The 14,417-nt window shown below is 53.1% G+C and overlaps 1 protein-coding gene across 4 annotated transcripts in view; it reads right to left on the reverse strand.

The window, feature by feature from the left end:
* Positions 1-10,227: 10,227 nt before the first annotated feature.
* CCDC12 (coiled-coil domain containing 12) overlaps positions 10,228-14,417 on the reverse strand; it is a 56,214-nt gene continuing 52,024 nt past the window's right edge. For 3 of the 4 annotated variants that reach the window (XM_032317901.1, XM_032317893.1, XM_032317874.1), the window contains exon 8: positions 10,228-14,355. In XM_032317901.1, the coding sequence (XP_032173792.1) occupies positions 14,273-14,355 (83 nt within the window). In that variant the 3' untranslated portion in view covers positions 10,228-14,272. The remainder of the gene's footprint in view (positions 14,356-14,417) is intronic. The other variant, XM_032317884.1, reaches the window with a different exon arrangement.

Raw genomic sequence — 14,417 nt, forward strand, 5'->3', positions numbered from 1 at the left:
CCCTGGCCCTGTTCCAGGCCCCTTCCTTCCTGTCTGGTGGCCATGCTGTGTCCCTTCGGGCTGGGGCACTCAGGGACCACCTCCACATAGGATCCCCAGCCCCCACCTTGGATCTGATAGGCCTCTGGCCACCAGACTGAGAGGGCAGGGGGCGTGCTGAGGCCATCAAGTGAGACATGGGCTGAGGTCTGTGCTCGGGCCAGGAACTGTGGCGAAGCTGGGCTTTGGAGCCTGCAGGACTCAGCACACCTGCTCACGGGGCGGGGTCCGAGATCGCCACTAAGCGCCCCTCTCCAACACCCGCCCGCTGCATTCCTTGCCCCCTCCCACCCCAGTCTTGGGCCCTAGGGCAACACAGGCTCTCCTCACCTGATGCTGGGAACCGGCCCGACGGTGCTGGGAACCACCCCACGCTCTGACCAGAACAAGCTTCCTTCTCAAGCCTGAGGCCAGCCTTGCCCCTGGGCCCGTACCAGCTAGTGACCCTGCCTGGCCCTTCCTTCCCTCATCTCCAGCGCTAACCATTTTGTTCTCTGTGGACTCGGCATCTGGAAAGTGCCCCCCACCTCGAACAGCACCCCCACCCGACTGGGGACTGGGCGAGGGGTCGTCAGGCCGGGACCGCAAACTCAGGCGGTGGGTGGTGTAGACAGACTCGGAGCAGCCTCGGGCCCAGCCCTGCCGGCCCTTCCAGATGGCAGGTAGGGCAAAGATGGCCCAAAGGCCTGGTGCACGCGTGGGGGGTCCACGGGGCCTGATGTGCTTGGAACGCTGGGAGAGATGTGGGCCAGGACCCGCAGGGCCACTGAGCCAGTTTGAGCACCGAGGACTCCCGTGAATGCTGGAAGCTACTGGAAACCGTACAGGAGAGCTGCATTTGAGCCACATTTAGAAGAGTCCCCATGTCATTGGAGAGGCGGAAGGTGGTTACTCAGGCCTCAGGGGAGAGGCAGCCTTGTGGGAAGCAGGTAGCAGGAAGGAAGGACCTTGCATGAAGCACTGGCTGGGAGAAGGAGACCCAGGCAGAAAAGACATCCCCCATCCCCATCCCGGGGGTGTCTGTGTGATGCCCCTTTTCAGGCCTCAAATCTACGGGACCTCTGGAAAACTCATCCCACCCACCCCAAGGGCAGTCCTCGAGGCCTCTAGCTGGCTAAGCCCCAGGGCCCCATTTTCTCACCCAGACTCCTTCTCAGGAGGCTTCTGAAGGAGAGTCCATGAGGCCAGCTCACCTTGAAACACCCAGACTGGGTACCCCTAGGACAGGGCTATGTCTTTTCCCTCAGTCTATGAGGCCCCAGGACAGAGTCGAGTGTCTCCTCTCAAACTGGGTTCCCTCAGGGCAGGGTTGAGCCTCATCCCACAGACCAGGGACCTCCATCCCAGGATAGGGCTGTGCTCACCCCTCAGACTAATACCCCCTAGGACAGGGCCAGGCCTCCCCCTTTCTAGGATGTCCAGGCAGGACTGGACCTTACACCAGTCCAAGGCCCTATGCCAGGGCCCTCTGGCCTTCGACCTGGAGCCCCCAGGCCAGGGCCGGCCTGCCCACTCCGAGAGGCTCCGAGCAGCACCTGCGCCATCCAGGTGTTGGCAGAGGAAGTGGGAGCCCTCAGGGGGCCTGGCAGGGAGTCAGGACCCTGTTTGCCTTGAGCAGAGGCTAAAACCAGGTGGTCACTTCTCCCTTCAAGGCCTCCCAGCCCAGCCAAGCCACAGGGAACACGTAAACACCAGCCGAGCTGGGCGCAGGCAGGCAGGGCGGAGGGCACCGAGAGACCCCAGCTCCTCAGCCTCCTTGGCCAGGGTGTCTGGAACCTCATGGGCTGCCCTGAATCCCAAGTGGGGTCAGTAAGGCGGGCCTCAGCTCCCACCTGCCTTGGGCATGTGAACAGGCTCTGCCCTCTCTGGCCGGTCTTGCCCACACCCAGACCGGGAGAGGGACTTCTGAAGACCCTTGGAAGGAACATACTCTGCTGGTGGTGCCTGGAACCCGAGGCCAGGCCCCCAGGCTGGATAAGAGCCTAGTTCTCAGCTCAGAACAGGGCCTCCGGGCGTCCAGCGGCATCAGAGAGATGGCCCTGGCCACCATCAACCTGCAAGCCGAGAACAAAGACGGAGCCGGGCCCCACACACCCACCCAGAGTGGGCAGGCTGTGACGGCCCCACAGCCTCCTGCCCTAATGCTGGCGAGGTGGGAGGGAGCAGCACAGACACGGGGGAAAGGGGACTGAGTGATCTGGAAGTTCAGAAGGGACATGACCCTGCCCTAGGGGACCTTAAGGGAGACACAGCCCTCCTCTGGTGGTGTGTGAGGGGTCATGACCCTGCCCAGGGGCCTGAGAGGGTCCAGGTTCTGCCTTGGCTGTTAGAAGAGGTCTGGCCGGCTGGGGGTTCCATCAGAGGGGCAGGATCTGTGGGCCTTGCTGCGAGACTCCGGCACACAGGCTGGGCTGGGTCCAGCGGCTTGTCCCTCATGCTTCCTTAGCCAATTTCAGGAGAATGATTCCAGCCTGAGGCTCCCATGGCCAACGGCAACAAGCCTTGGCTGGGCCAGAAGAGGGGACTCTGGAGCCAAGCAGGAGCCTGGACCGTGGCTGGCTCCCGGGGTGTGCTGTGTGACACTGGGCTAGCTGCCTTCCCTCTCTGAGCCTCAGCTTCTCTTCTGATGTCAGGCCCCTGCCCCGGTCTCCTGGCCTCTGTGGGCTCAGTATCCCATCCTGCTCCTCAGTGGACCCCTGGGACACAAGGCCAGGACATGCTCAGTGACAGGTTCCCTCCTTCTTCAGTATCACAGTCATGCAGGCTGTGGGGGCTGAGAGGTGGCGGGCATGGATTCTGGGCAGCGATTCCCTGTCCAAGCGCTGAGGAGAGGAGCCCAGGTCTGGGAAACAGAGGAGGCAGAAGACCAGGTTCCCACCTTTCATGTTGGCCTCAGCTTTCCAAATCTGTGGGTGAGGGGAGGGAAGACAGCTACATTAATTATGCACCTTCTGTTTAGGCCCCCTGCCGCCCCAGCAGTGGGGATAAAGAGGTTTTTCAATCATCCTACCGTCCTAAAGGCTTCAGGTCACAGTCTCAGAAGGATCCACTGGGCGCAGGTGGTGAGGGGGCAGATGAGCAGCCCCCATGGGCTCCTGCTGGCTTTGCTTCCCTGTGGGGAGGAGGAGGGGGCCAGGCCGGGCTGAGAAGATGGGGTTCAGGGCAGGGGAGGGCGGGCTTGTGGTCACCCCAACCTCTCTTCCCAGAGCTCCAGGACCTGTGGCTGCAAACTCTTCCCCTTCTCTGCTCCTCCCACTCCCCTCGGCTCTGCTCTCCCAGCAGCCCACGCCCAGAGACCCTCTCCTGGGGACCCTCTCCCCAGCAGGTGGCAGGCCTCGTGCCCCCACCAAGCTCGCCCATCTCAGTGAGACAGAGGGATGTTGTGGAGCCGCTAGGTGTGTCTGTTTATTTGTATTATGTATGCATATTTGTGTCTGTGTATTTATTTGTATTTATGCATGTATATTTCTGTGTGTGTCTTTTCAAATACGTGTGTGTTGTGTCCGCTGCACTGTCATTGGTGGTTCTACCCGTGTAAATACCTGTGTCTGTGTGTGTGTGTGTACAGATGTGGATGTCCGTTTGCGTGTCTATGTGTGCGACTGTATTGTGTATCAGTGTGCCTGTTGGTATTTGTTTGTATGGCTGTGTATATGTGTGTGTCTATTTGTGTGTGTGCATGTGTGTGTCTGTGTGGACCTGTGGTCTGAAAACGCCGCCTGTGGGTGGAATTTGGCCCAGGGACGTGTTTGGCTTGGCCCTTACAGTATTTTCAACATCTTGAGCCAACATTTAAAAATCAGGATATTTCACATAAAAATTCAGCTTTCCAGTTTCTCTTAAAAATTCAGAAGCCCTGGCAGCCCTGGGCCGCGTTCCCATGAGGCTACTCTCCTCCAGAGCTCACGGGGGCTGCCCATCCTCCCACCCCCTCACCGCTCCTCTCGCCGACCAGCACCTTAGGGACGACTGAGTTTGTGACCCCAGAGTGTGTGGTCACAACGGCGTGTAAGCCAAGCTGTCAGGGAACGTGTGCACAGACGGAGTCCACACCAGGGGCTGTGTACTTGGGATGGCGTATGTGTGCAGGAGGCCAGTCTGAGTGTGTGTGGGACGTGGGGCGGCCTGCTCATGCAGGGGTGGGTGTAAGGCCCAGTGCCTGTGGACGTATGTGGGAGCGCGCGTGGGTGCACACGTGTGTGTGCGTGGGGGGTGTGCGTGGCCTTATCCATGGCCATGTGGAGTGTGTGGGCCCCTGTGGTCTGGCGTGTTCTGCACAGGGGCCTCTTCCGGCCTTTGATGGGGAATTGGATTCCCGGCTTCTGGCTGGGCTGCCTTGTGGGATTTATTTCTGTCTCAGTGCCGACCAGAGGCCTGAGTAATGGGAACATTTAGAGAAAACCAGTAAATACATAGAGAAGGGGCAGGCTGGCCGGGAAGCTCTGCCTGGACACCCCTTCCCAGCCCACAGCTGCCAGAGGCCAAGGCCAGGCCTGAGCCAGGGAGGGAAGCAGCCAGGGAGGGAAGGACCCGGCATGCACACTCACTCCCGCTCTGTGGAATGCTCACGAATGCCCATCCAGGCCCGGCAGGTGGGCGAGACCCCTATGCCACCTGGATGGCCCCTGGGACAACCGGCATCTTGGGAGCTTGGCTCCAAACGAGAGATGCTCAGGACAAGCTTCGAGGGTGCCATGTGAGGTCTGGCTGAGGGGCCAAGGGGCCCTGATCTTCCAGGAGAGTCCCTTTCCCAAGCAGATTACAGAGGGTCCGCAACCCTGGGTATACTGTCCACAGATGCCTCACACAGGTGCGGACCCTCCCGCACGAGGGATGAGCTGCCTGTGACCTGATGGGGCTGGGGCTGCCCCCTTCAGAGCTGTGGGCCCACGCACTCTGGAACCACTGCTGCCTGGAACCCGGCAGGCCAGCAGAGAAGGGAGAAGAGCTGCGGCTCTCCTAGGACACCATCCCCACTGTTCTGGGTTTCATGCAGACGGAGCACCACTCTTGCAAGCAGCTCTGATGTCAGATAGGCCCCATGGGGAAGAACAGACTGGATTTGTCGGGTGGGGTGATGAGCATTACAGAAGACCCACTGGAGCAGCAAGCAAACAGGCTGCACGGACCCACAATCCCTTCCAGGGCCCTGGTCGGAGTCTTCTGCTGCCCCCCAGCGGCCATGGGAAGAATTGGGGAAATAAGGCGCCCTAGCCTAGTCCATGCAGCCCCAGGTCCCACCACTCACCACGCCCCAGTGTAATGCCCAGCCCGATGGCTCTCGGGGAAGCAAGGGCTTTCGGGCTGGTCTGAGGGAGGGGCTCACCTCGCGCCCCCAGGAGGTCAGCTCTGGGAGGCCAAGAGATCATCAGATTCCCAGCCGCATCATCAGCCCCTAGAACAATGCCCAGCATGAGCAGGTACTCACGGAGCAGATCCGAATCCCCAGCTCCTCTAGGGGTGGGCAGGCTTGCACCTGACCCTGGACATGGCTCTGACCCCTGTGGAGGTGCCACCTGAATGAAGGTGAGCAGGCATCTCGCACTAGAGCCCCAAAGGTGGTGAGCAGCAGCATGGACCCCAACAGGGACGTGGCCCGGAGGACAGGCCAACTCCAGAGGACTAGACTTGCTCAAACTGGGTGCCTTCACACTCCTGACTGCAGCCTGCTGGGCTAGACAGAATTTCCCCTTGTAACTTTAGGGGCTGTGCATCTGACCCCAAATCCCCAGGTCCTTACTGTGATATAGACCTTGTCTCAGCCCCTGGGGGCCTAGCCCTGCAATCCCAGGTACAACCTCCTCCCCGCCCTCTTGCTGCCCCTTTTACCCACAGGCGCCAAGCCTGGGTCTCTGGGCTAGTAGGCTCTGTCCTTTCCTCTGCTAGGGAAGGGCTGTTGCTGATCAACCCAGGCTTGACACCTCTCCAGAGATGACCCGGAGGCCAGATGTCCTCAAGGAACTTAATTTTCCAGTCCATTACTCTCCAAAGTACAGGGCCAAGAGAAGGAATGGTCTCGTACACTGTTTCCCATATATCAAAAATTTATTACCATACTTACTTCACCTGTTTTTGTGGAACGTTTTTTAAAGTTTTTATTATTATTATTATTATTATTTATTTGAGAGCAAACGAGCAAGCAAGAGCACAAGCAGGGGAAGTGGGAAAAGCAGGCTCCTTGCTGATCAGGGAGCCCAACGCAGGGCTCGATCCCAGGACACTAGGATCGTGACTTGAGTCAAAGGCAGACACTTAAACAACTGAGCCACCCAGGTGCCCCTTTATGTGTAATATATTTTTTAAAAGATTTTATTTATTTATTTGGCAAAGATCACAAGTAGGCAGGGGGGGGGGAAGCAGGCTCCCCACTGAGCAGTGAGCCCGATGCGGGGCTCGATCCCAGGACCCTGGGATCATGACCTGAACCGAAGGCAGAGGCTTTAACCCACTGAGCCATCCAGGTGCCCCCTTTTGTGTAATATTTTAATTCCAAAATGAAGGATGGGAAATTTTATGAAGACCATGATCTTATGAGGATGACTTGGAAACCTCCATTAAACTAGAGATCCGGGGCTCATTTGTTTTAACTGATGTATCCTGGACAGCGAATTCAAATGATCTAGTATTTGATAAGCGATAACACACGTGACATTGCTTTTTTTCTACTTTTTAGCGATCATAAAGAATGCAGTTATGAACATTTGTGTAGTCTTTCTTGTGGTTGCTGGGTAGCTTCTCTACATCCTTGCCAGCATTTGGTATTATCATTATTTTTTATTTACAGTGTCCTAACTGGTGTATAATGATGTCTTATCATGGTCTTTACTTGCATTTCCATAATGGCCAGTGATGCTAAACATCTCTCAAGGGTTTGCCACTTATATACCCTGTTCAGCGAAATGTCTGTCTTGCCCATTTTCTAATTGAGTCCTTCTTCCCTTCCTCTCTCGTTTCCTTCCCTCCCTCCTGTTGTGAAAGTTCTTTATAGTCTAGATTTGAGTCCTTTATCAGATATAGGGTTTACAATGTCGTCTGTAGCTTTTCATTCTCTATTAACAGAGTTTTCATTTTGGTTAAGTCAAATTTCTTTCTTTCTTTCTTTGGCGATGTGTTTCTGTGTCTCATGTCTAAGAACTCTTCACCAAGTTCTCCTAGATCCTGAAGATTTTCTCTTAAATAAGGTTCTTGTAAGTTTACACTTTACATGTAAACCTATGATCCACTTTAATTTTTGTATATTGTCTGGCTGGGCTTTAGGCTGGGCTTCTCTTTTTGGCCTTGGGAGATCCAATCATTCCAGCATCATCTGCTGAAGCCTATCTTGCCTCCCATGAGCTCGTTCTGCATCTTTGTCAAAAATAAGTTGCCATAGGACACTTGGGTGGCTCAGTCGGTTGGGCCGCTGCCTTTGGCTCAGGTTGTGATCACAGGGTCCTGGGATCAAGTCCTGCACTGGGCTCCTTACTGGGCGGGGAGCCTGCTTCTCTCTCCGCCTCTGCCTGCCACTCTGCCTACTTGTGCACACACACTCTCTCTCTGACAAATAAATGAATAAATGATCTAAAAAAAAAAATGAGTTTGCATGGGGCGCCTGGGTGGCTCAGTCGATCAAGTGTCTGCCTTTGGTTCAGGTCATGACGGGAGTCCAGGATCAAGCCCTATATTGGGCTCCCAGCTCAGCGGGGAGTGTTTCTCCTTCCGCCACTCTCACGTTCTCACTCTTGAAAGAAAGAAAGAAAGAAAGAAAGAAAGAAAGAAAGAAAGAAAGAAAGAAAGAAAGAAAGAAAGAAAGAAAGAAAGAGGAAGGAAGGAAGGAAGTCTTCTGTTCTTATTTGGGGCAACTTGAGTTCCTTACTCTTTCCCATTGATCTATGTATCTGTCCTCCCCCAGCATCTCCACCTTGATGGCAGGGGGTTGAGAATCATGATTTCAGGGGGCGCCTGGCTGACTCAGTCGGTACAGCATGGGACTCTTCATCTTGGGGTCATGCCTTCCGGCCCCAGGTTGGGTGTGGAGAGGACATTAATAAACTTTTAAAATCACGAATCCAATATCCTTAGTAATTACAGCTATGCAGATTATCTATTTCATCTTCTGTGAATTGTGGTAGTTCATGTTTTTCAAGGAATTGGTCCATTTCATCAACTTTTCAAATTGATGTGGATATCTACTGTCTCCCCTTTCTGTCTTTCTGAGGTCTGTGGTGCAGCCTTATTGCATTCCTAATATTCGTAACTTTGTCCTTGTCAGTCTTGCTAGAGGTTAGTCAATTATTGATTTTTGCAATGTTTACCAGTTTCTCTGCTCACCACTTCTTCCTGCATCCTGTGGCAGGCACCACTGGTTGCCTTCCCAGGACTTTCTACCCTTCTCCCTTTCTCGTACCCTTACTCCCCACATGTCTGCAGAGAGGGCGGGATGTGACCCAGTCATGGCTGATCAGATGTGAAGGCAAGCCTGGGGGACTGACTGGGCTTGAAGCCACGGTTCCCCCAGCTGGCTTGCCCCTTGCCCTTCCCCCTCCTGCCGATACCTCCCACCTGGGGGTGCATAGGCTCCTCAGGGTGCTAAGGACAGCAGCTGGGGAGACAAAAGGGACCTGTGTCCCTGGAGCCACTGTATCGCCATGGATATGACACGAGGAACAATAAAGCCCTCCTTTTCTGAGATACTGTTTGTGCCAAATGCAGCCCGGATTCTTCCACCCCTCTCCGGGCTCCCACCACGGCTCCTCTTGCTCCGGAACTTTCCCTGCTAGTTCCTCTGGCAAAGATCTGTGCATAGCCAATACTGGGTATCAGAAGCCCGAAAGAAAACGTCTGGACCTGATGATTGACTGACATTTCTGTTTCCTCGGCATTTGGGGAAAATGTCTTGTAGAATCCACTACTGATGAAAATGGAACTTATTCATTCGTAGGCTGTTGGGATTTTTTCCCATGTAGCTTGGATGGTTTTTCTCTTTACCCTCAATGCGCTAACCCGGACCCCTGTAGTGAAACAGCAGATAGGGCCATTTAAAAAAAAATCCCACTTGACACTTCACAAGTAATACAGGTTGTGAATGCTGGAGATTTCTCTCCTTAAAGATGTAAGTGTATGGGGGCGCCTGGGTGGCTCAGTGGGTTAAGCCTGTGCTCGGCTCGGGTCATCATCTCAGGGTCCTGGGACTGAGCCCACATGGGGCTCTCTGCTCAGCAGGGATCCTGCTTACCAGATCCCTACCCCCACCCCCCACCACAGTAGCCTCTGCCTACTTGTGATCTCTGTCACATAAGTTAAAATTTTAAAAAATTAAAAAGTATGTGGGTGAGGGGCGCCTGGGTGGCTCAGTCATTAAGTGTCTGCCTTTGGCTCAGGTCATGATCCTGGGGTTCTGGAATCGAGCTCCCCGCTCTGTGCGGAGTCTGCTTCTCGCTCCCCCACCCTCCCACTTGTGTTCCCTCTCACTGTCTCTGTCGAATAAAACTTTTACAAATAAATAAATAAAAATAGCATCAGACTTTTAAAAAAAGGTGGTTTGAAACATTGACTATAATTAATGATGTACTTGGATTCATATACTTGTCCTACGTTTTTCTTTTTCGCTCTTGAACTTCTTTTGGGTAATTATTTTTTTCTTTTTTCCCCCCTTAACTGCTTTGGAAGTGGTACACCATTTCTATTCTATTAGGGCGATCCTAGAAATGTCCGCCTGCCTGTAGAGCAGGGTCTAGGGTCTAGATGGAGTCTTTTCTCTCTTCCCGAGTGAGCTGAGCTCCGTGGAGGGTTATAATCCCTACCACATCTCACCTCGGGCAGGAGTGTGTAAATACCACTACTGTCACATACTCTAGTAGGCCTGGTCTTTCTTTCACCCCATAGAACATTCTCATTTCCTAAGGTTGACACCTATTTAGATTTCCACTTTATTTCTCTTCATTCCTACTTATAACAGATTTTCCATCTGGGATCGTGTCTCACTCCAATCTCAAGACATCCTATAGAATTTTTTTTTTTTTTTAAGGAGAATGCTGGGGCGCCTGGGTGGCTCAGTGGGTTGAGCCTCTGCCTTCGGCTCGGGTTGTGGTCTCAGGGTCCTGGGATCGAGCCCCACATCGGGCTCTCTGCTCAGTGGGGAGCCTGCTTTCCCCTCTCTCTCTGCCTGCTCGTAATCTGTCAAATAAATAAATTAAAAAAGAATAAAAATTAAAATTAAAAAAGGAGAATGCTTATTTATTTCATTTTTTAAGAACAGCTTTAGTGAGAATATACATCGCCTACACTTTGCCCACTCAAAGTGTACAAATTCAACAGCTTTTAGCATATCCATTGATTTGTGAAACCACCCACTGCAATCCATTGTGCAGTATTTTCATTACCCCCAAAACAGACTTTCTTTCCATGTGAGTCTGCTGGTGACAAAATCTCTGGGTTTGTCTAAAAATACCTTGTAAGGTATTTTCTCTGGGTATAGAACTGTAGGTTGACAACTTTCTTTCGTCTAGTTAACGCTAATACAGGCAGGTATCCCTCTAGTTACCACCGGCTGCGGCTGAGACATCTGCTGTCTTGCTCCTTAAAGGGTAATGTTATCTTTTCTAATTTTAACATCTTTTCTTGCCCTTTTTGTTTTACCAACTTATTGCACTTAACTCTCTAGGTATGCAGTGGTTTTGAAATACGCCCACAAATTCTTAGACCTCCCTTCCCGATGTAGAACCGAATTCTCCTTTGAGTGTAGGCTGGACTTAATTTCCCAAGTCATTGGATGTAGTGACTTGCTTCTAACAATATAGCGTGGCAGAGTATCATTTCCAAGCCCAGGTCATAAAAGGCCCTACTTTCCCCCTACTTTCTGTCTTGGCTTGATCATTCTGGGGAAAGCCGGCTGCCACAGCGTGTGTGCGCACACACGCACACACACACACACAAACACTCACAAAAGCCTTATGGAGAGAGCCATGTGGCAAGGGCTCCGTGTACACCGGGCTTCTATGAGCCTTCCTGGCAGTGGACAGCATCCTGGAAGCACAGCCTCCAGCCCTGGCCAAGCTTTCAGATGACTGCAGCCTGGGAACATCTTGACCACGATCTCAGAGACCCCAAACTACAACTGCCCAGGTAAGCCACTCCTGCATTCCTGACCCGCAGAAACGGTCCAATACTAAAGGTCTGTTTTAGGCCACTGAGTTTTGTATGGAATTCGAAGCAGGAATTGATGATTAAGATATGAAAAAGTTTTATGTGAACTTGCTTACTAAGGTGTAATAAACATACAAAAAATGCACAAATGTGTTTGGGTCATGAGTAGTCAAAAAGTGACTATACCTAATTAATCACCATCCATACCGAGATATGACTTCTCTCGAGTGTTGATTTCCTTTTGTTGCCTTGCTTGAGATATGCTGACCTCCTTGGATTGGTGATTTTGAAGAGTTGTTTCCAGCCATTAAAATAAATATAAATATATATATATATACACATATAGGTGTGTATATATATATAACATCCGCCTCCTTTTTGCCTTTTTTCTCTCCTGGAACTCTAATCACATGTTATGTAGCTCTTCTCACTCTATCCTCCGTATCTCTTAGCTTCTCATTTTAGGTTATCGATCTGTTTCTTGGCTTGAGGTTTCTCACATGCAAACCCATGTGGGGGCCGGCTCAGTTCTCAAAGGAGACCTTTCTTCATTCCAGTCAGTGCCAAGAATCAGTTTTCCTCTGGGATGCCAAGGGAGCGGATCTATTATTAGTTCACAGAGGGCTCTGCCCTTTGCAGCCCCAGCCTTCTGGAGGGTTCTCGTACCAGGCCCCTCATTATGCACAGGTAGTGAGTTGTCTTGGCCCCAGGCACCGAGCACCCCAAAAACCAATGCTGTTTCACCTCGCTTGTCACATACCTTCAAGTCAGAGGTCAGACTTAAGCATTCTGCTGCTTCTCCTACCCTCTTGCTTGAGTGTTTTCTACTTTCTTGTCTGGTCACTGAGGCCTTTAAAAGTATTTGTTGTAACTATTTATTTACCTAGTATTTTTAGCTGTTTGCAAAGGGAGGATCAGTTCGGGCCACTGCAGTCCCAGGATGCCAGAGACAGAAGCGGTCAGCCATTCCTTCTTTCTCTGGTTTTCTTTTCCCGATCTCCCATCCGCTCACAGACACCTGGCAGTTATGTCCACTTGCCAAGCTACCTGCTCTCACTGCCGCCTTCTAGGGCTTCCGCCTAACTTTAAACTGATTAATCCCTCCTCCGATTGTTATTACTTAGCTCCTCCAGTGAGTTGCTTATGGTGTGTGTGTGTGTGTGTGCGCGCGTACGTATGCGTGTGTGTCTGTGTGTGTCATTTATTTTAATAGACTTTCTTTGTTTCCAAGATTACCACCCAGATCTTCCTCCTACCTAAGTTCCTGAGTTAGGGAAGCTGGGTGCCTCTTTTATCTCCGGCGAGAAAACCAACATTCATTTTAAAGTCTGTAAGGAGGTCATGGTATCAGTTCCTTGGGGATCAACTCTTCCACCTGGTGGGGTGGTACCCCTTCTTCAAGGCACCGGTCTCCTCACATATTCTGTAACTTTTGTTCATGCACCCGTCATGCGTGATGGTGTTGGTTTTGCCCTCTCCGTGCATGCCGATTTTCTGTAGTCATACAGAGCTGTAAATGCAGAAGCAAACCTTTCCTCAGCTCTCAGGGTTCCCACTCTGTGGGGCCGGCCACATGCTAGTCCCAGCACCATCAAGAGAGTGGGAGCCTCGCTGGGAGTCTGAGGCATACGCTGCCACAGACCAGCACCCTGCTTGTACAACAGTCCTAGGCCTGGAGGCACCTTCTCGTCCTTTATTCCCAGGAAGGGAAGGCCGGTCCCAGATGCCATGAGGCAGAGGGAGTCTGGCTCCAGCCATGCCGCCCATGGGCAGGTGTGACCCCGGCTTGCTTGGGAACCAGAGTCCTGGGCCTGTCCGCTGCTCACCGAGCCACCTACTGCTTTGGCCCTCCATCAGACCTGCTCCCTTCCTGTACAGGTTACCTCCTCAGAGTAGTTTTTAGATGAAAGAATCTGCTTCATTGTATGAACGTGCTGGTGTCGGGGCACATGCACTCACTTCAGTTCTGTGACCTGGGTCTTTGGCACTGTCCACCAGAGTCAGGCCAATGTTCCTCCAACTCAGCAGAGGGCAGGATGCACTGGGAGGACATTGACTGGGGGTGGGACAAACGAGGGGAAACCCTGCAGGCAGCTCAAGCGTGTTATCACTTTGGAGATGAAACTCTAGTTGGCCATGGGGACCTGGACTCAGCACTGTGGCCAGTCACTCCGGATAGTCAGGTCCACAGACGAGGCTCATGGTCCCAATGCCAGGACCCTGGGGACCTAGGGCCCAAGACCACCCCCAAAACCAGGCTCTAATACCCTAGTCTCTAGGAGCCACCCCCCACCCCCCGGTGCAGGGGCCCCGTCCCAAGGAAGCCACAGTCTAGCTCTGACGGTGACACAGGAACAGGAACCGCTGGGGGTTGTCAGAGTGAGACACAACAGTGCCAGGAGCCTTGAATCTGGCTCCACCTGGGAGGGAGGCTTGCCAGGACCCAGCATACCCCCTCCACATGCCCAGCCTCTCCCTTCTCTCTCACACTGTGAGGGGAGCCACAGAGGACCGACACAGAGTGGGAGCCTCTCCAGGCTGGCCACACACTCCAGCAAGGCCCAGGCCTGTGGGAGGGCTTAGAGAAGCCTCTCAGACTCTCCCTGTCACCACAGGTTTTGACATGACCTCCTGACTGGACCAGGACCCAGACTCAAAAGGTGGGGTCTGGGCCTTCTGCGCTCCTCCAGCCTCGACATGCCTGGTCCGACACAGGACTTCCTCGTGTGAAGCTTCAGCTCACAGCCGCCCTGTCTTGGGGCCCAAACCCACAGTACCCCAGGGACCCCAAAATTATATAATAGGTTTCTGCCACACACATGGGTCTGCATGCTTCTATTTCTAGGGATAAAAGAAATTTCTAATTACACAAATATGTACAGACACAGCAAGCCCATGGGGTTGCTGTTGGCTCTGTCCCTCTAGGCATGGTGAGGGCCACTCAGGAGACAAGGAGCTGACCTCACCCCAAGCAAGGGTTTCTGGCTGGTGGGGCAGTGTAGTTCTGGAGCCAAATGGGAGGTAACAGCAAGCCCAGCCCCCACCCTTGCCCAAGGCCACCCGCCCACAGGACAGGCATGATGGTGGGGGTGGGGGCATAAGGCGTGCCTCAGTCGGAGTCGCAGGCCTCTTGCTCCGTCGTAGCGTCCACTGCAGAGGCGAGGCTGTCCTCCTGGCCTTTTAGCCTCTCACCTGGATGGGTGATAGACAGAAGCAGTGGGGAGGGGCCCTGTGCTTGGGCCACCACCCAGAGG

Source organism: Mustela erminea, chromosome 1 (genome assembly GCF_009829155.1).
Source record: "Mustela erminea isolate mMusErm1 chromosome 1, mMusErm1.Pri, whole genome shotgun sequence".
In the NCBI taxonomy this organism is placed as follows: Eukaryota; Metazoa; Chordata; class Mammalia; order Carnivora; family Mustelidae; genus Mustela; species Mustela erminea.